The sequence below is a fragment of the Pseudorasbora parva genome, chromosome 25 (assembly GCF_024679245.1).
Source record: "Pseudorasbora parva isolate DD20220531a chromosome 25, ASM2467924v1, whole genome shotgun sequence".
Taxonomy (NCBI): domain Eukaryota; kingdom Metazoa; phylum Chordata; class Actinopteri; order Cypriniformes; family Gobionidae; genus Pseudorasbora; species Pseudorasbora parva.
In genome coordinates, this window is record NC_090196.1 from 104,241 (window position 1) to 125,893 (window position 21,653).

The window sequence follows — 21,653 nt, forward strand, 5'->3', positions numbered from 1 at the left end:
CCACTGAGCCACTACTGCCGCTGAGAAGCGCAGTCTATAACCCAGATAGCAAAAGGTCATTGAAACTTTGTTAAATCAACATTCTGTTGTCAACATTAAGTCATTGAATGAACATCGAACTCTGATGTTGAGTCATCAGACTTCCTACTTTCTAGGTAGTTTGATACACACTCAGGATGCAAAAGGATGTAGAATCAACAAGGTTTTGGCTGCATGATGTTTTGATCTTCACATCCTGGACATATTACAGTGTTATTTGGCCATGCTCTCATCTTGAAGAAAAAACCCAAGGAAAGAGCTGATGAAGCGTTAGAGGAATGTGATGCAGGAGTCTTTTCCATCTTTTTGATTCTTTTGATAACTATGTTACTGTAAAGTGTTATATTGGTCAAATAGACCACACTGGGATATTCTTAACAGAGCTTTCATTTGATGTCTCTGTTTGGCAAGTTTGTGTGATTATAAATATGAAATGTAATATTATTCGTAACATAAATTAAAAAGTAATGGGGTTGTTTCTAAAGCTTCTGAAAGCTTTCTTGACAACCCTTCAATAATATCACTAAACAGCTGGCATGAAAATACATTATTTGTATGATAAATGTATTTTCATGGCAGCTGTTTAGTGACTGTTTAGCAACTAATAATTAACACAGTATGCGTTAAAGCAGACCTAAGATCTTGAAGTATGACATACGTGTCACGGTTCATGAATTCACATTCTGTGTGCGTGTGTGTGCGTGCGTGCGTGTGTGCGTGCGTGCGTGCGTGCGTGCGTGCGTGCGTGTGTGTGTGTACACGTGTCGACCGCCTGCAGTTGATTTAGATATTCTAGGTATTATCAACTGGCCAGAGTTTAGAGACCGCAATAGACGTGATGGAGTATAATGTGTTAAGAGCTCGCTTAAGGTATATATGGTGGGAATGATTATTGTGTAAAATTTTATAATGTATCAGGTTTGTTCAAATGCTGGCTAAGGAGTCCATCCCGAATTTCCCTTCAAGGGACAATAAAGTATATTTAATTTAATATTTAATTTCATTCATCGGAGAGTGTATTGTCTCGGTCAAGGACGAAATAAAGCCTCGTTTTGTGTACAATCATGTGGGCGATTCGCTTTGCATGTCAAACTCCAAAGTAATATTTGAACTAGGGCTGTCACGATATCAAAAAAAACAGGAAATCTTTTGTAATAGGTCAATTTAATGTTGATTTTACTGATATCAGATAAGATTAAGAGATAGTGTGTGTACATGTTTGGCTAAACTTGTGAATTAGATTTACATTTAACAATCCCTTGCCTTTCCATTAAAACCACTCTAATGCATAAATGCAGCTGTGCACACAACTGTGGCATTTTCTGTCATTCATTTCAACACTGAAGTGCTTGCAGCAGCATGATGGCCCAGTGGTTAATACTGGCACCTCACAACAAGGTGTTTCCACAACACAGACATGCACATTTGACAAACTGAGGGTTCTAAACTTTCCAATTTAATGTGTGTTTTCCATACATTACATGCTGAGATGCATTCCAGTCCTTTCAGACCCTGTTCTGCTTTTTCTAGTTTAAAATGTCTCAGTGTTGGTTTCTCTCACACTCTCCAGACAACAAATGCACATTATGACCAGATTAAATATATAGCAACCAATACTTTGAGATGGCTGTATGCCATTAGTGTGTTTGTAATAGTTTATGGATAGTTTATGTTTTTTTTTTTGGGGGGGGGGGGGACTATGAGCTTGTAAAGAATATATTTGTAGCCAGAATTACAGAGTTTCAATGTAATATATATATATATATATATATATATATATATATATATATATATATATATATATATATATATATATATATATATATATATATATATATATATATATGGTCAAATAACATGACTTACAGCAGCGGCTACCAAATAAACAAAACAACAACATAAAATTAAAGTAAAATACCTTATTTTAAATAAGGAAAACCTGTAAAACTATATCAAGATCCCTATGGCAAGGGGAAAAACCTTGAGTCCGATATAAAACATTACAACTATTGAAACAGAAAGGTCTACCATACCTGAGGAGTTATCACATCTCAGTACTAGCATTACTCTGCTGGTGCAATCTCACTTACAAAGCACATTGGAGAGATATTGAATGCAGGGTTTTTCTCTAAAACTTTTAATTAAAATTTCATTGTGCTCAAACTGTGCCATGATTCACTGGAATGGGAAAGCAACACAGACTCTGTGCTCAAGAAACTTAACCTGTGGATGCGTTTTATCAGATGACGATGTATTTAGATCAATAAAACAAATGACAGTGTTGATTATTTACCTCTGATACGAGCGAGAGTGAGCCTGCAGTGTATCCACGCACCGGAGGGAACAATCATGATCTGACGTGGAGCACAACAAACGTGCCCAGTGTAAAAACACAGAGACAAAAACTTGGGCATTTTTGCCCCATATATTGAATTTTAGGGACATTCTAACTGCATTCTATAGGCTTCCTCACACAGTGAGTTGTTGCCCTGTATCATATTCTTCATCAATCAATTGTATGAAAAGTTAGATGACTTAAGTCTGACCGTAACTAATTCATCTAAAATAATTAAAATAAAATAATTTACATTTGCAGAGTTAATCATCTGTAATGCTAAAGCTCTTGTACGTTCTATTAATTATGGAGCAGGAACCCTCATAAGGAACCATACCACCAAAGATAACTTGAGTTTCAATAAACTCAAAGTATTGGCCAAAGCTGTCCTGTCTGAATTGTGTTTGTCTTAACTTGAATGTTTCTGGACTCTCTCCTGGATTGCAGTTTGCGCTCTTCACAAAACATGCTAGTGATGTTACGAATAACACTGAAGCTTCGAGGCGCATATCAAGCACACAGCACAATCTCCAAGCCCCGTATCGGAGAGTGTATCGTCTCACAGTCACGTGACGTGATCACGGAAATAAAGCCTCATTTTGTGTACAATCATGTGGGCGATTCGCTTTGCCTGTCAGAATGTTCAAACTCCAAAGTAATGTTTGAACTAGGGCTGTCACAATATTAAAAAACAGGAAATCTTTTGTAATAGGTCAATTTAATGTTGATTTTACTGATATCAGATAAGACTCTTTTGGTTAGGAGGGCCTTAATTCACCAATAAATAGAGCATCATTTCTGAGCACAATATTATTCAACTAGACCCTCTACATAGACTGCTGGTGAGTATTAATATTCATATGTTTAATGGCACATTTTTGGTTTGTAATGTTTTGACAGGGCAGGATATTCCTCATATGATTAATCTATTGGATAAATAATTAATAAAGTGATTATTTATAAACAAATATTAATAATGTAATTTATTTATGACATAAAACGTATTATTTATTATTTACAGATAACTGCTGAATTGTGAAGGTCTTCAGTGAGGCTGATTCATTGATGATTTCCAGGTGAGTGATGAATGTTTATGAACTTTCTACACCAGGATATAGTCATAATAGAAATGAAGATGTATTGAATACAGTTGATCAGTTTTATTAGTGATACATTTGCAATAATCTCAAAACTCTAAGCCGTTCAGTCTTGTAACGCTACTGTTCTTTAATTCATGTTGAATGTTTCCTTTTTAAAAACCATAATATCAGAGTAAATGTCAAGTTCATATTTTGAAAAAAACACAAAATAATAAACCAAGTGAGATAATTAAGAGCAGCTAGATTAAATTCCATTAAATCATCACTGTTACTTATTGAACACACACACATTTAATATTAACCAATCACGTTTGATTAATAGCAACTGTTCTGACGTAAAGACGGCTTTGTTAGTGAAGAAGCTGTTAGTGGTGTTTCTCTGAGAGCATCATATGCAAAGGAGGTTTTACTAATAAAACTAAACTTTTGTTTGGACAACTCAGGGTGTATAGATATAGTATATAATAGTCTAGAAGTGTCACTCGCTGCAATCCAATAATGACAAGACAACATTCAGCAAGAATCAGTTTTATTGACAATCTGTCTTTTATAAAGAGCAAAATGTGGCTAAACATTAGTGTTGATAATTATTCTCAAAAGCATTAAATAACACTGAACATTTAATAAATATAAAACTATTATCATAATTAATGAAATATCAACATTATAATGAACGTATATACTGTCAATTTTGATAAATGTAATGCATCCTTGCTGAATAAATATATTAACTTCTTTCAAAAAAACTTTTGAACAGTACCTAGTGATAATGTTACAAAAGTTTACTATTTCAGAATAAATGCTGTTCTTTTGAACTTTGTATTCATAAAATAATCTGTTTTAAACACTGACAGCACTGACAAATCCTCATCAGAATGATTAGTGAATGGTGATGTGAAACTGAAGACTGGAGTAATGATGATAAATTCAGCTTTGACCACAGGAACAAACTGCATATTCAAATAGAAACGTTATTTGAAATAGTACAAATATTTCACAATTTAACTGTTTTGCTGTATTTTTGGATGAACTAATTGAAGCCTTGGCCAGAAGAGACTTCTTTTAAAAACATTTAACAAATCTTACCAACCAAAAACTTTTGGCCGGTAGTGTATATAAGTAGCCTGACAAGCCAGACCCACATCAAGATGTTTGGTCTGGAAACTCGCCAAAGACAGGGCTCAATCCGAGGGGCGGATAAACGGCTGTCTTTCAAACTCCCTCTGCACGCGATAGGATAGCGCTACACCAACCAGAGCACAAAGGTGAAACAGAGCTCGTTGATAGATTAAACATTCGCCATATCCGGTCAGCAAAGCTCCGAACACATCTTCCCTTTTTAAGAAGGACTTCAGTGCCGTTCTTTTCTCAGAGAAAAGCTTAACTCCAAGTCTTCCAGAATCGCAGTCACAGCTGATTCGAAAGACCGCCGCCGTTCGCCAGTTTCTGTGTTTACTAGAAGCACGCAAACGCAACACGGCATCATCATTATGGTCCCGCCCGCCGACTCTATACACGATGTGATTGGCCCGTCCAGAGTGAGGGGAATACAGCTCAGAAGGGTATTGAGAGTTCCTAGAAGACACTTGCGGGCAGATTAAATTTGCTGCCGCTAGGGTGCGTCTAGATTTCTAGGCTAGTATATAAGTTAAAACTAGAACAAACTCAGCAAAGACATTTAAAATCCAAAGAACTGAGGCAGGTTAGTCCCCAGTTTCTTTGTTTAAATGAGGATGAGAAACTGAAAATGATTCCTTCATATGCTGAGATGAGGTGATGTGTTGTTGTGTCTTATATCAGGATGGCCGTTCGTGGGATTTTGTTTCTAACACTTCTTACTGTGATGTGCGTCGCTGATCCCACAGGTACGTTTAGAATAATACAAGTAAAATACCTGGATTTAAAAATCTGTAACCAGATTAAATGTATGTACTTAATAATGTGTCTAACTGTCATTACTTTATTAACAGTAAAGATCGTCATGCCATCGTGCCCTTGTGGTCCAAGTAAGTGTTCTTCATTACTTTAAATGTTGACACTAACACACATATAACACACATATAATATTCTTACTGTATATTTGATAACTGTCTTTATGTACATTCGTTCATATGTTCTCTACTCACTGCTGTGTAGGTGTACACAAATTCAGAGTATGGGACGTATATGTGCTGCTTTGTTTTTTTATGGGGCCGTATGTTTTACTATATGTCTGGCATGAATAATACAGCGTTTTAGTCATTCCCGATCATTTTGTTGAAGTCACAAAGGAGAGTCTAGTAGACACAGTCTCTTCTCACACCTCAAGGATGTGTTGTGGTCGTGTCCAGGCGCAGGTCCTTCATCTAATCTGGATCCGGCCTGGATACGGCTGACTGCAGTAAACCTCAGGATAAACAGAGAGACTAATATTAGGGTAGATGCCGTTCTTCTGATGATGTAACGAGTACATCAGGTGTTATGGGAAGTGTTCCCGGTTCCGGCTGACCTAGTTAATGCAGCCTAACAATCATTAAACTGATCTGAATAATATAAATGATAAATGTTCTGTGTATGCTGTAAAGAGACTAAAGTAATTACTAAAGAGAATAGTCTAGATTTAAACGGACAGAGTGTGTCTGCTTCCTGAACAATGCTAGGAAGACTGTTCCAGAGTTTAGGTGCTAAATTGGAAAAGGATTGACCGCCTGCAGTTGATTTAGATATTCTAGGTATTATCAACTGGTCAGAGTTTTGAGATTGCAATAGTTTTAATAGGGAACCAGTGCAGTGTTGACAGAACTGGGCTAATATGGTCATACTTCCTGGTTCTAGAAAGAGCCCGAGCTGCTGCGTTTTGGACCAGCTGGAGTTTGTTTATTAAGTGTGAAGGCAACCACCCAGTAGAGCATTACAATAATCTAGCCTTGAGGTCAAGTATCATCAGTTTAGTCATTTGATAAATATTACATAACCCTTATGCTCTTATTTGATAAAAGGCAAACATTAGGAGCGATCATGAAAGAGAGGAGTGTGCTCCGACACCACATCAACATGTTAAGCATAGCTAATGAAAATGTAGCTGTGGCCTGTGGTATTAAGATAACGATGCGATCGCTACCAAATGAGTTAAAGACCTATCAGCCCTATTAGACCTCAGAATGTCATGACTGACCAATCAGAATCAAGTATTTCAGAGAGCCAAGTAATTATCATTTGGATTACATATCTTAGCATTAGTTTGTCCATTATTTTGGGTTAACACATTAAAGTTGTTTTTTTTTTTAAAGTTATTAAAATAGTTCATTATTTTATGTTAAACAGGGAATCTTGCTCTTGGAGCACCAGCTGTCCAGTCCTCTACAAATGAGACGCTCAAAGCATCTGCTGAAAATGCTGTTGATGGCAACAGGAATTCAATTTTCAATGTTGGGTCATGCAGTCAAACTAATGGGGAAATGAACCCCTGGTGGAGAATTGACCTGCTGGAATTTTATGAGGTAACCAGAGTTCGCATCACTAATCGAGGAGATGGTTTTGCAGAGAGGATAAATGGTGCTCAGATTCGTATCGGCAACAGCCTAGAAAACAATGGCAACAATAATGAGCTGTGAGTATTGTTTCTCTCTTAATACTTGGTTAGAAAATGAGTGTTATAATACAAACTTGTCTTTGACAGAAGTATATTTAATATGCTTCATGCTGTTTTGATACGCCCATTTCTATTTCTTTGTTAATGTGTGTCTTCACAGAGCGGCAACTGTTGAGTCCATTCCAGCCGGAGAGACAAAAACATTTGAGTTTAAGCCTATTACGGGGCATTATGTCAACATTTTTATTCCTGGGCGTAGTGAATATCTCACACTGTGTGAGGTCGAGGTGTTTGGAGGTAAGGGACAGAGAGAGAAGATGACTCTGTGATATAATTTTTTTATGTACTTATTAATGTGTGTATAATTGTTATTATTTTATCAACAGAAAAGTACCCATCAGCGTACGGTTGTGCTCCAAGTGAGTGTTCTTCATTACTTTGAATGTTGTCAGTGACATATATAATGTTTTTTATTGGACAAAATTGCAAATTAACAAAAGAATAGTTTATACACAGTAAGAGACCATTGATACAAAACATACAGAAGAGTGAAAAACAACAAGAAAACAAAGAGAAAGAAATAATAATAATACATTTAGACCAATTTTTGATACAAAATATTGATTTGAGTTGAAATATTTTATGAGCTCACTTGAATAATGCAAAGCTTCCAGGAAGAAAAAATATTCCCACCAAGACAACCGAACAAGTTCAAACTAAAACATTTAAGGGATAATGTACAGTCATGTACAGTAAATTAAAATAATTACATAGACATATAGAGTTGAGAGACAAACATATTTAATTCTTAGCTGTTTAGTATCTTAGAATCCATTACTGTGTACAAGAGCAATCATTCAGGCAACAAGACGAACACTACAGTACTCTTAATACTAAAAATACTTCGATACAATCACAAACCATAACAGAGCTGGCACCAGTTGTGTTTGAATGAAACGAGAGAGAGCGGGTCCATGTGTGATACAAGAAACATCAAAGAAAGGCCGGCTTCAGAAACCGGATGAGCTCTCTGTTATAGAGCGCTGCTACTGATGACGCTCGCTATCTGGAAATATCTGACCTCAGAATGTCACTACTGACCAATCACAATCATTCAGAGAGACATGTAATAATCATTTGGATTACATAGCTTAGCGTTATTTTTACTTCAGCACATTAAAGATAAGGAAAAAAGTAATTGTTTATTATTTTATGTTAAACAGGGAATCTTGCTCTTGGAGGCACAGCTGTCCAGTCTTCCACACACCCGCGGCACAAGGCAGCTGCTCAAAATGCTGTTGATGGCAACAGGAATTCAATTATGGATGGTGGCTCATGCAGTCATACTAGAGAGGAGAGGAACCCCTGGTGGAGAGTTGACCTGCTGGAAGAACAAGTGGTAACCAGAGTTCGCATCACTAATCGAGGAGATGGTTTTGCAGAGAGGATAAATGGTGCTCAGATCCGTATCGGCAACTGGCTGGACAATAATGGCAACAATAATGAGCTGTGAGTATGGTCTCTCTCTTAATACTTGGTTAGAAAATGAGTAAATAAGATACAATTACTTGGAATGAATCTTTTTAATACAAACTTGTCTTTGACAGAAGTATATTTAATATGCTTCATGCTGTTCTGATACGCCCATCTCTATTTCTCTGTTACTGTGTGTCTTCACAGAGCGGCAACTATTGAGTCCATTCCAGCCGGAGAGTCAAAAACATTTACGTTTAGCCCTATTAAGGGTCGATATGTCAATATTTTCATACCCAAGTTACTCCACAAGGAATTTCTCACACTGTGTGAGGTCGAGGTGTATGCAGGTGAGTGATAAAAGGAGAGAGACGGTGTGCAAATACTATATACACAGCTCAAAAAAATAAAGGAACACTTTTTAATCAGAGAAAAGCATCAAATCAGTTAAACTCCAGGGATATTGATCTGGTCAGTTCAGCAGCAGAGGGGGTTGTTAATCAGTTTCAGCTGCTTTGGTGTTACTGAAACTAACAACAGGTGCACTAGATGGGCAACAATGAGAAGACCCCCAAAACAGGAATGGTTTTACAGGTGGAGGCCACTGACTTTTTTTTCCCCCCAACTCATCTTTTCTGACTGTCTTTCACCAGTTTAGCATTTGGCTAGGATCAGTGTAACTACTGGTAGCATGAGGCGATACCTGGACCCTACAGAGGTTGCACAGGCAGTCCGTGCCATTACCAGAAGGTGTGCTGTGTCTCCTAGCACAGTCTCAAGAGCATGGAGAAAATTCTGGGAGACTGAAAGTTACTCTAGGAGAGCTAGACAGGGCAGTAGAAGGTCCTTAGCCACTTAGCAGGACCGGTATCTGCTCCTTTGTGCAAGGAGGAACAGGATACGTACTGCCAGAGCCCTACAAAATGACCCCTGCAGACCACTGGTGTGACTGTCTCTGACCAAACATTCAGAAACAGACTTCAGGAGGGTGGCATGAGGGCCCGACGTCCTCTAGTGGGCCCTGTGCTCACTGCCCGGCACCATGGAGCTTGATTGGCATTTGCTATTGAACACCAGAATTGGCAGGTCCGCCACTGGTGCCCTGTGCTGTTCACAGATGAGAGCAGGTTCACCCTGAGCACACGTGACAGACGTGAAAGGGTCTGGAGAAGCTGGGTAGTTATGCCGCCTGTAACATCATTCAGCATGACTGGTTTGGTGATGGGTCAGTGATGGTCTGAGAAGGCAAATCCATGGAGGGACACATAGACCTCTAAAGGCTAGACAATGGCACCCTGACAGGCATTAGGTATCGGGATGAAATCCTGAGTGCCATTTTGAGTTGCTGCATTGAAATTTCAGCAAAATAAACTAACCTGCTCTTTTTTCACTTAGATTTCCAGTGTGTCTTTGAATTCAGTCCTCTGTAGATTGATCATTTTCATTTCAATCAACCGATGTGGCATCATTCCGTTCCTAACACATTACCCAGTCCATATTAGTAGAGATATCCAGCATCATATTTTTCCCCAATGAGATCTTATGTGTATTCAAAGTGTTTCTTTAATTTTTTTCAGCAGTATATATATAATACATACATACATGCATACATACATACTATGTGTGTCACATGTCTGATCTTTTGTGTTTTTAGTTCTGCTCTTTGTGACCTTGTTTTCTCTGCTGTTGATTAGTTCATTAATTATCTCGTTTGTCTCTGTTCATTTAAGGGATGGGCTGTATTGATTCACACTCTCCCTGTCCTCGATAAATGTAAGTATGAATGCTAAAGTTTGGTTACCCTTCTCCTCAATCTCCTGTGTTTATGATTTAAAAGCTATTTCAGGTATCTTCTTCGTCATCGTGCACTTCTTGTCCAGAACCAAACCTTTTCTATGTGTACATTGTCTTAATGATTTTTTTTCTGTTTTCATTGCCAGATAGAGTGGAATGAGATGTTACACCACAGTCCACTGATCCTACGAGCAAAATACCAAACTACTCTTTCTGAGTAATTCTAATGTTGCACTTTTTTTCATTGGTTTAATTTTACCCTTAAGATAAAAGATCAGTTTCAGTGCACATTCAGTAAAGGTTTGATTTTTGTTTTATTTTATTTTTTTTGTTTAACTGAACCAGATTCAGAGGGGTGTGTATTTACCCTTATTTGTTTATCTTTACTTTCTACATGAATAAATTACTACAGCATCGCATGATGTATTGTGTGTTTCTGGATCAAAAAATGTTGATTTAGATATTTACCAATAAGGAGGAGGAGGAGGAGGAGGAGGAGGAGGAGGAGGAGGTATAGTGTTAAAGCTACCCATCTAGGGTTGAGGAGCTGGTAACAAAGTAAAGACTTACATTTTAGAAAAAAGAGAAAGAGAAAAACAATGGACAGAATGAGGATGTTCAACCTTCTGTCCCAGAATCAACAACACTACCACCAAATCAATAAATATTACATTTATAATTCATAAAGAGCAAATTATTGGGTAACACTTTATAATAACGTTCAGTTGTAAGTCATTTATAAGTGATTAGTTAATGATGAACTAATCATTTACAAAACATTCATAAATGATTATCAAGTGATATGCTAACATTTTATAAATGTTTTGTAAATTCCGTTACAAGTCATTTACAAGTGATTAGTAAATAATTAACTAATGATTTATGAAACATGACTATGTGTTCATTAATGATTAATGAGTGATTTGTTAATTATTTTACTTATATTTAGTAGATTCAGGTATATGTGATTTACAAATGATTAGTTAATAATGAATTAATGATGTACAAAACATGACAATGCATTTCATAAATGTTACTTTTTTGTATGTTTTGTAGATTCAGTTATACATTATTTAAAAGTTATTAGATAATGATAAACTAATAATTTACAAATCATGACTAAACATTCATAAATTATCAATATGGTAACGATTTACAAATCTGTCATAAGTTAGGCCTATCTTTAAAAAAAAAAAAAACATTTCATAAAATAATCAAACAGATCCTTAGTAAATGGTTTAGTTACTAGTTAATATATTATTAATCAACAAAATGTCAATATACTATTATCTCAATAAATTGTTAATCATGAACAAATGATGATCAAACCATTAGTAAATGATGAGTAGCCCATATAATGTATTGATGCATATCCCAATGCATCAGATCAAGACGCATTTAATTCTTTGCATTTGTAAAAGTAGACATGATTTTATAAATATAAATAGGCTACTTTTTATTGCAAAAACTGACCAAAAACAGTATAAAAGTATTAGCTCATGTTGTATTCAACGTTTTCTGAAGTCATACGATATCTTTATGTGAAGAACAGAGTTGATCTTACTGTTTTAATCTATGAAATGATCCCTTTATGAACGCATATTTATCCTATATATCATTCAAATAATACTCCTGTCCTGACTATTAGCAGGACGCAATCGGTCACATGACACACGAGAGCCAATGGCATTTTACAATCAAAGCTAACGTAATGACGCAATTGGTCACGAGACACACGCCAGCCAATGCTGTCAAAGCTGTGGTGACGTTTCTTCCGGAAGTTCCGGGTGGCAAAATTTGAAATGTGTTAATCATTAATCATCGGCCGGTTGATGGACTCGACGCTGCTGATCGCTTCTGGGGATTTACTTCACGCAAACCAATCGTTTGGCCTCGGGACACTTGGAATATTTCTACTTTTTGAATAAATTGTTCCTGCAGTCGTATCTGCCTGTTTTTTTTTTATTTTAAAACACAAATGGGTAGGTTTAGGGAAGGGATTGGTTGTGACGAATTGGAGTTAAATGCTTTCAGTATTTAGATGAATTACCTATTTACACATTTCTATTGCAGCAGGTGAGGAATAGCAGAATTTAATTTTCACATTTAATGTTACATTTGTTGTAGCAATCAATTGACGCATTTGCAATGGGTGAGAAATATCTACAAATGACGTGTAAAATATTTACAAGTGATAAATAGTCAACACTTTAGATTAGGGGACGCAGAAAGCGTTGTAAATGCCTTGTATACGTGTGCAGATCATTTGTAACGGGTGATAAAGATTTGTAAATTATTTATTCATGCGTTTACACCATCATCTCTAAGAGGTGATGAACACTTTGAGGTGTGTACTTTAATGTAAATGCTGACTGGTGAAGGTATAGACAGCTCTTCTCTGACACGAGCACCTGATGCTTCACTGGAGGGTAAACCAGTTCACATTATCACTAACGTTAGACCCCTCACAGAACACCAGTTCACATTATCACTAACGTTAGACCCATCACAGAACACCAGTTCACATTATCACTAACGTTAGACCCATCACAGAACACCATTTCACATTATCACTAACGTTAGACCCCTCACAGAACACCAGTTCACATTATCAGTAACGTTAGACCCCTCACAGAACACCAGTTCACATTATCACTAATGTTAGACCCCTCACAGAACACCAGTTCACATTATCACTAACGTTAGACCCCTCACAGAACACCAGTTCACATTATCACTAACGTTAGACCCCTCACAGAACACCAGTTCACATTACCACTAACGTTAGACCCCTCACAGAACACCAGTTCACATTATCACTAACGTTAGACCCATCACAGAACACCAGTTCACATTATCACTAACGTTAGACCCATCACAGAACACCAGTTCACATTATCACTAACGTTAGACCCATCACAGAACTCCAGTTCACATTATCACTAACGTTAGACCCATCACAGAACACCAGTTCACATTATCACTAACGTTAGACCCATCACAGAACACCAGTTCACATTACCACTAACGTTAGACCCATCACAGAACACCAGTTCAAATGATCACTAACGTTAGACCCATCACAGAACACCAGTTCACATTATCACTAACGTTAGACCCCTCACAGAACACCAGTTCACATTACCACTAACGTTAGACCCCTCACAGAACACCAGTTCACATTACCACTAACGTTAGACCCCTCACAGAACACCAGTTCACATTATCACTAACATTAGACCCATCACAGAACACCAGTTCACATTATCACTAACGTTAGACCATCACAGAACACCAGTTCACATTATCACTAACGTTAGACCCATCACAGATCTCCAGTTCACATTATCACTAACGTTAGACCCATCACAGAACACCAGTTCACATTATCACTAACGTTAGACCCCTCACAGAACACCAGTTCACATTATCACTAACGTTAGACCCTTCACAGAACACCAGTTCACATTATCACTAACGTTAGACCCATCACAGAACACCAGTTTACATTATCAATAACGTTAGACCCATCACAGAACACCAGTTCACATTATCACTAACGTTAGACCCATCACAGAACACCAGTTCACATTATCACTAACGTTAGACCCATCACAGAACACCAGTTCACATTATCACTAATGTTAGACCCCTCACAGAACACCAGTTCACATTATCAGTAACGTTAGACCCCTCACAGAACACCAGTTCACATTATCACTAACGTTAGACCCCTCACAGAACACCAGTTCACATTATCACTAACGTTAGACCCATCACAGAACACCAGTTCACATTATCACTAACGTTAGACCCTTCACAGAACACCAGTTCACATTATCACTAATGTTAGACCCCATCACAGAACACCAGTTCACATTATCACTAACGTTAGACCCATCACAGAACACCAGTTCACATTATCACTAACGTTAGACCCCTCACAGAACACCAGTTCACATTATCACTAACGTTAAACCCCTCACAGAACACCAGTTCACATTATCACTAACGTTGGACCCATCACAGAACACCAGTTCACATTATCACTAACGTTAGACCCATCACAGAACACCAGTTCACATTATCACTAACGTTAGACCCATCACAGAACACCAGTTCACATTATCACTAACGTTAGACCCATCACAGAACACCAGTTCACATTATCACTAACGTTGGACCCATCACAGAACACCAGTTCACATTATCACTAACGTTAGACCCATCACAGAACACCAGTTCACATTATCACTAACGTTAGACCCATCACAGAACACCAGTTCACATTATCACTAACGTTAGACCCATCACAGAACACCAGTTCACATTATCACTAACGTTAGACCCCTCACAGAACACCAGTTCACATTATCACTAACGTTAGACCCCTCACAGAACACCTGTTCACATTATCACTAACGTTAGACCCCTCACAGAACACCAGTTCACATTATCACTAACGTTAGACCCCTCACAGAACACCAGTTCACATTATCACTAACATTAGACCCATCACAGAACACCAGTTCACATTATCACTAACGTTAGACCCTTCACAGAACACCAGTTCACATTATCACTAACGTTAGACCCCTCACAGAACACCAGTTCACATTATCACTAACGTTAGACCCTTCACAGAACACCAGTTCACATTATCACTAACGTTAGACCCATCACAGAACACCAGTTCACATTATCACTAACGTTAGACCCATCACAGAACACCAGTTCACATTATCACTAACGTTAGACCCCTCACAGAACACCAGTTCACATTATCACTAACGTTAGACCCCTCACAGAACACCAGTTCACATTATCACTAACGTTAGACCCATCACAGAACACCAGTTCACATTATCACTAACGTTAGACCCCTCACAGAACACCAGTTTACATTATCACTAACGTTAGACCCATCACAGAACACCAGTTCACATTATCACTAACGTTAGACCCCTCACAGAACACCAGTTCACATTATCACTAACGTTAGACCCCTCACAGAACACCAGTTCACATTATCACTAACGTTAGACCCATCACAGAACACCAGTTCACATTATCACTAACGTTAGACCCTTCACAGAACACCAGTTCACATTATCACTAACGTTAGACCCATCACAGAACACCAGTTCACATTATCACTAACGTTAGACCCCTCACAGAACACCAGTTCACATTATCACTAACGTTAGACCCTTCACAGAACACCAGTTCACATTATCACTAACGTTAGACCCCTCACAGAACACCAGTTCACATTATCACTAATGTTAGACCCATCACAGAACACCAGTTTACATTATCACTAACGTTAGACCCATCACAGAACACCAGTTCACATTATCACTAACGTTAGACCCATCACAGAACACCAGTTCACATTATCACTAACGTTAGACCCTTCACAGAACACCAGTTCACATTATCACTAACGTTAGACCTATCACAGAACACCAGTTCACATTATCACTAACGTTAGACCCCTCACAGAACACCAGTTCACATTATCACTAACGTTAGACCCATCACAGAACACCAGTTCACATTATCACTAACGTTAGACCCCTCACAGAACACCAGTTCACATTATCACTAACGTTAGACCCATCACAGAACACCAGTTCACATTATCACTAACGTTAGACCCCTCACAGAACACCAGTTCACATTATCACTAACGTTAGACCCTTCACAGAACACCAGTTCACATTATCACTAACGTTAGACCTATCACAGAACACCAGTTCACATTATCACTAACGTTAGACCTATCACAGAACACCAGTTCACATTATCACTAACGTTAGACCCCTCACAGAACACCAGTTCACATTATCACTAACGTTAGACCCATCACAGAACACCAGTTCACATTATCACTAACGTTAGACCCCTCACAGAACACCAGTTCACATTATCACTAACGTTAGACCCATCACAGAACACCAGTTCACATTATCACTAACGTTAGACCCCTCACAGAACACCAGTTCACATTATCACTAACGTTAGACCCTTCACAGAACACCAGTTCACATTATCACTAACGTTAGACCTATCACAGAACACCAGTTCACATTATCACTAACGTTAGACCTATCACAGAACACCAGTTCACATTATCACTAACGTTAGACCCATCACAGAACACCAGTTCACATTATCACTAACGTTGGACCCATCACAGAACACCAGTTCACATTATCACTAACGTTAGACCCCTCACAGAACACCAGTTCACATTATCACTAACGTTAGACCCCTCACAGAACACCAGTTCACATTATCACTAACGTTAGACCCCTCACAGAACACCAGTTCACATTATCACTAACGTTAGACCCTTCACAGAACACCAGTTCACATTATCACTAACGTTAGACCCATCACAGAACACCAGTTCACATTATCACTAACGTTAGACCCCTCACAGAACACCAGTTCACATTATCACTAACGTTAGACCCCTCACAGAACACCAGTTCACATTATCACTAACGTTAGACCCTTCACAGAACACCAGTTCACATTATCACTAACGTTAGACCCATCACAGAACACCAGTTCACATTATCACTAACGTTAGACCCATCACAGAACACCAGTTCACATTATCACTAACGTTAGACCATCACAGAACACCAGTTCACATTATCACTAACGTTAGACCCCTCACAGAACACCAGTTCACATTATCACTAACGTTAGACCCTCTCACAGAACACCAGTTCACATTATCACTACCGTTAGACCCATCACAGAACACCAGTTCACATTATCACTAACGTTAGACCCTCACAGAACACCAGTTCACATTATCACTAACGTTAGACCCCTCACAGAACACCAGTTCACATTATCACTAACGTTAGACCCTTCACAGAACACCAGTTCACATTATCACTAAGGTTAGACCCTTCACAGAACACCAGTTCACATTATCACTAACGTTAGACCCCTCACAGAACACCAGTTCACATTATCACTAACGTTAGACCCTTCACAGAACACCAGTTCACATTATCACTAACGTTAGACCCATCACAGAACACCAGTTCACATTATCACTAACGTTAGACCCATCACAGAACACCAGTTCACATTATCACTAACGTTAGACCCTTCACAGAACACAAGTCTGCACCACTGAGTAAAAAGATTTAACTTAACACTGCAATCCCCTGACTTTAAGTCATTCTAAAATGTTTATTAATTTGACAACTAGTAATTTATCATTCTTTAAAAAAAAATGCTTTAGCATAAATGCATTTCGTGGGTTTTAACAGACCAGCTTAAAAATGTAATGATGCATCAATAAATTATATATTCATTATCTACTAATGGCTTGATCATCATTTGATCACAATTAACAAATGTTTATTGAGATAATGGTACACTGACATTTCAGTGATTAATAATATATTAACTAGTAACTTAACCATTTACTAAGGATCTGTTTGGTTATTTTATGGTATGCTATTTTTTAAAGATAACTTACAGATTTGCAAATGGTTAGCATATTATACTTAATCATTTATGAATGTATAGTCATGATTTGTAAATTATTATTTTATCATTTTCTAATAACTTATAAATAATGTATAACTGAATCTACAAAATATACAAAAAAGTAACAATTTAGTAACATTTATGAAATGCATTGTCATGTTTTGTACATCATTAGTTCATTATTAACTAAACAATTGTAAATCACATTTACCTGAATCTACTAAATATAAGTAAAATAATTAAAAAATCACTCATTAATCATTAATGAACACATAGTCATGTTTCATAAATCATTAGTTCATTATTTACTAATCACTTGTAAATGACTTGTAACGGAATTTACAAAACATTTATAAAATGTTAGCATATCACTTGATAATCATTTATGAATGTTTTGTAAATGATTAGTTCATCATTAACTAATCACTTATAAATGACTTACAACTGAACGTTATTATAAAGTGTTACCAATTATTGTCCTGAGCGATCGCGGCAAGTGCACCATTTCAAAGCATTCATAATGCTTGAGGGTATTTCTGAGCCAGGGTTGATGCAGGAAATGACGCAGTATTGATGTGCGCATGCCCAGTGCCCGTAGTTTTATCCCTTCTAGTCTTTCCCGTGCAGGACATGGTGAGATGACATCACCGTTTCACAAAAAAAAAGGATTGGCTGTAGCCCCTACACACGAAAATGCAAGGGTGTCGTTTTAAGATTTATCCACTCTGGGATCCAGTAAAAAAAAAAAAAAATCAGATTAATGTTCCCAAAACGCTGGATCCGTGTGGTACTAAATTTTAGCGTATTCAGCTAAATGCATCTCTGTGTGGACGGGGTCTTAGATATCACCCCTTTATGTCACATCAAAATCATTTTTTTAGAGGATTTAGAGAGCTATCGGCTTGGGGAAATTAAAGGTACATCTTTGTGTCTGTGACCAGTTTGTACAAGCTTGACTGCTGAAATAAGATAACTATTAAAAATATAAGCTGACCATTAGTTTATATTTTTTTGGATTAAATATGTTAAACACTATTAAATTTACACTTGCTTTTAATAAATAGTACATTGCATAATGTAAAAATGTAAAACAGATTTGTATTTGGTCTCTCCTTATTATGTAATATCTATTTAACCACAAAAATCTCTAACTCTTCTGGGAAGGCTTTCCACAAGGTTTAGGAGTGTGTTTACGGGAATTTCTGCACACTGTGACCCTCAGCATGCACTGACCCCGCTCTGGGATTTTACGTGGCCAAACACTTCGTGGCTGAGTTGCTGTTGTTCCCAATCGCTTCCACATTGTTATAATCCCACTAACAGTTGAGCGTGGAATATTTAGTAGTGAGGAAATATCATGCACACGTGGTAACCTATCACGGGGCCACGCTTGAGTTCACTGAGCTCCTGAGACCGACCCATTCTTTCACAATGTGTGTAGAAGTGTCTGCATGCCTAGAGCTTGATTTATAGACCTGTGGTCTTGAAGGAATTGAACACCTGAACTCAGTGATTTGGAGGGGTCTTTTTTATCAATTCAATGCATGCTTGCTGAATAAAATAATAAATGTATTATTTTTAACAGAAAGTGAGGCAGAAGAAACAGGAGATGAAGGCCGTAATGGACCAGATGAGGAACCTCCTGGGGGATGTCAATACCATACCCACTAAACTTTTGAATGATAGCATGTGCCATATGAACAGCCAGTCAGCAAATACACTGATTTACATTTAAGCTTAATTTTAGAAGTTTTCACTTTTCAAATCAGTATGTAATTAGTTAGATTTATTAGAGCTCCATTCGCGTTGGAGAATCTTTGTGAACAATTCTTTAGAATTTGCTTGTGCATCAGTAAGGATACACTTTCCCATAAACTTTAATATAAATTTATTCTAATAACCTAATAAACTGTGTGAAAAATTAATAATAAGAAATTTGTCACAAAACAATAAAAAAAAAAATCAATAAAAAAACATTTTAAAAAAACATGAATAGCTTGAATTGTTGGTAGCATAAAAAATAAAAAAAAGATTTAAAAAATATTTGCTGCCGGGTGTTAAATACAACCCCTGCAAATCAGGTTGTTTTTACTTTAAAGGGATAGATCACCCAAAAAATGAAAATTCTGTCATCATTTACTCATCCTCAAGTTGTTTCAAACCTGTATGAATTTCTTTCTTCTGCTGAACACAAAGGAAGATTTTTTGTGAGTGTGTCCAAGCAGATTGTGATCCCCATTGACTACCATAGTATTTTTCCCCCTACTATGGTAGTCAATGGGGCCCAAAATCTGCTTAAATACAAACATTCTTGGAAATATCTTCCTTTGTGTTCAGCAGAAGAAAGAAACTCATACAGGTTTGAAACAATTTGAGGGAGAGTAAATGATGACAGAATTTTCCTTTTTGGGTGAACTATCCATTTAATATATTAGTTATTCAGTCATTCAGTAAAGGTTTGAAATGTTTTTTTAAATTGCACCTGATTCTTAACCCCAGTTTAATCCAGAGGGGTGTGTATTTACCCTTCTTTGTTTATCTTTGCTTTCTACATAAATAAATTACTACAGCATCACATTTTGTATTGTGTGTTTCTGGATCAAAAAAGTTAATCAAAAACACAACCACCAATTAAACACATGACAATAAAAGGTCCAGGGCTTAATAACATGATCGCTTAACTCTTTCCTTGCTAACGTAAAAAAAAAAAAAAAGTGGTCAGCCACCGGGTTTTGACCATTTTTCACAAAAATGTAATAAACCATAGAATATTTTATTTTTGCTTTCGAGCTTAATGCATTTTTTTATCAACACTTGAATATGTTTAAGTTTCATAAAAAGCAATATTTTGAACAAAAGCTGATAAAATCTAATTTTTGTGAAAGACTACATCAGGATCAGATTCAGAGCAATGATCAAACACAGATGGAGTAGATCAAGTCCGTCAACACCCTTAATGCTTGCATCATCCTGTAGATTGCCTTGGGTCCACATTTCATTCAGTTACATTAGATAGTTTTGCAATTTATATGCTGTTTAATAATGATGATCATGTTATTTTGCATATGAATATGATTACATGCAATCGTTTGTTTCTGGGTCTTCCTTTTGTGTGTTTTGATCAGGAGATTCTGTACTCATTCAGAAGATGCGTAATAGCGTCCCCTAGTGCCTAACAGTAAAAACACAAAAGCCCAGAAAATTCTGCGATTGGCGGGGAAGTGTTTTATCACAAATAATGGAAAATTCAGGCTTTGGGTTAGAGGGAAATATGACCAAAATCTTACAAGTAAACCACATTAATAAGCATTGATTGGCGGCAAATGTATACACAGAATCCACAGTCAGTCAGACATTGGTCAGTAATGAACTGAGTTTGTGGTTTATTATCTCCTTTTTAGTGTTATCAGGCATATCATACTTTTATTTGGTCATTATGTGAGTTGGCAGGTGAGAAAGATTAATTTTGGTTCTCATGGTCGCGGAACCCGAAGAACTGGAGAACTGTTAGCTAAAGAATAAAATTTGTTTGATGTATCGCGGATCAAAAAAACACTTTGCGGATCAAAAAACACTCTTCTGTTCCTATTAGAACATCAAAGAGGTTCTCCCCACTCAGTGACGCACCCACTGAGGATCATGTTGGAAGTGCCCTAGTTATTGATGATTCTATTACACAGAATGTGAAAACAGAGACACCAGCCACTATATACACATGTTTACCGGGAGCCATTGCGCCTGGACATCAAAGCAAATTTAAAGCTGCTGGCAAAAGCTAATCGTTAATTCTATATGATTATTATTCACATTGGCACTA

At 37.2% G+C, this 21,653-nt stretch overlaps 1 protein-coding gene across 2 annotated transcripts; it reads left to right on the plus strand.

Annotated features, from left to right (window-relative positions):
• The first annotated feature begins 3,195 nt into the window (after nucleotides 1-3,195).
• Nucleotides 3,196-10,729, plus strand: LOC137065492 (uncharacterized). 2 transcript variants are annotated; one of them, XM_067437159.1, is made up of 11 exons: nucleotides 3,196-3,216; nucleotides 3,396-3,450; nucleotides 5,275-5,339; nucleotides 5,445-5,480; nucleotides 6,778-7,063; nucleotides 7,206-7,342; nucleotides 7,432-7,464; nucleotides 8,269-8,554; nucleotides 8,726-8,868; nucleotides 10,249-10,291; nucleotides 10,459-10,729. In XM_067437159.1, the coding sequence occupies exons 2-10, from the start codon at nucleotides 3,440-3,442 to the stop codon at nucleotides 10,287-10,289; spliced, it is 1,038 nt and encodes a 345-aa protein (XP_067293260.1). In that variant the 5' UTR covers nucleotides 3,196-3,216; nucleotides 3,396-3,439; the 3' UTR covers nucleotides 10,290-10,291; nucleotides 10,459-10,729. The 2 variants fall into 2 exon arrangements, with proteins under 2 accessions (XP_067293260.1, XP_067293261.1); XM_067437160.1 differs by having other exon boundaries at nucleotides 10,463-10,729.
• The last annotated feature ends 10,924 nt before the right edge of the window (nucleotides 10,730-21,653 follow it).

Excerpts from the sequence above, each read along its gene's own strand:
- LOC137065492 (XM_067437159.1), top strand. Across the intron at positions 5,481-6,777 it reads ATCGTGCCCTTGTGGTCCAA|GGAATCTTGCTCTTGGAGCA; the intron begins GTAAGTGTTCTT and ends TATGTTAAACAG. Across the intron at positions 7,343-7,431 it reads TGAGGTCGAGGTGTTTGGAG|AAAAGTACCCATCAGCGTAC; the intron begins GTAAGGGACAGA and ends TTTTATCAACAG.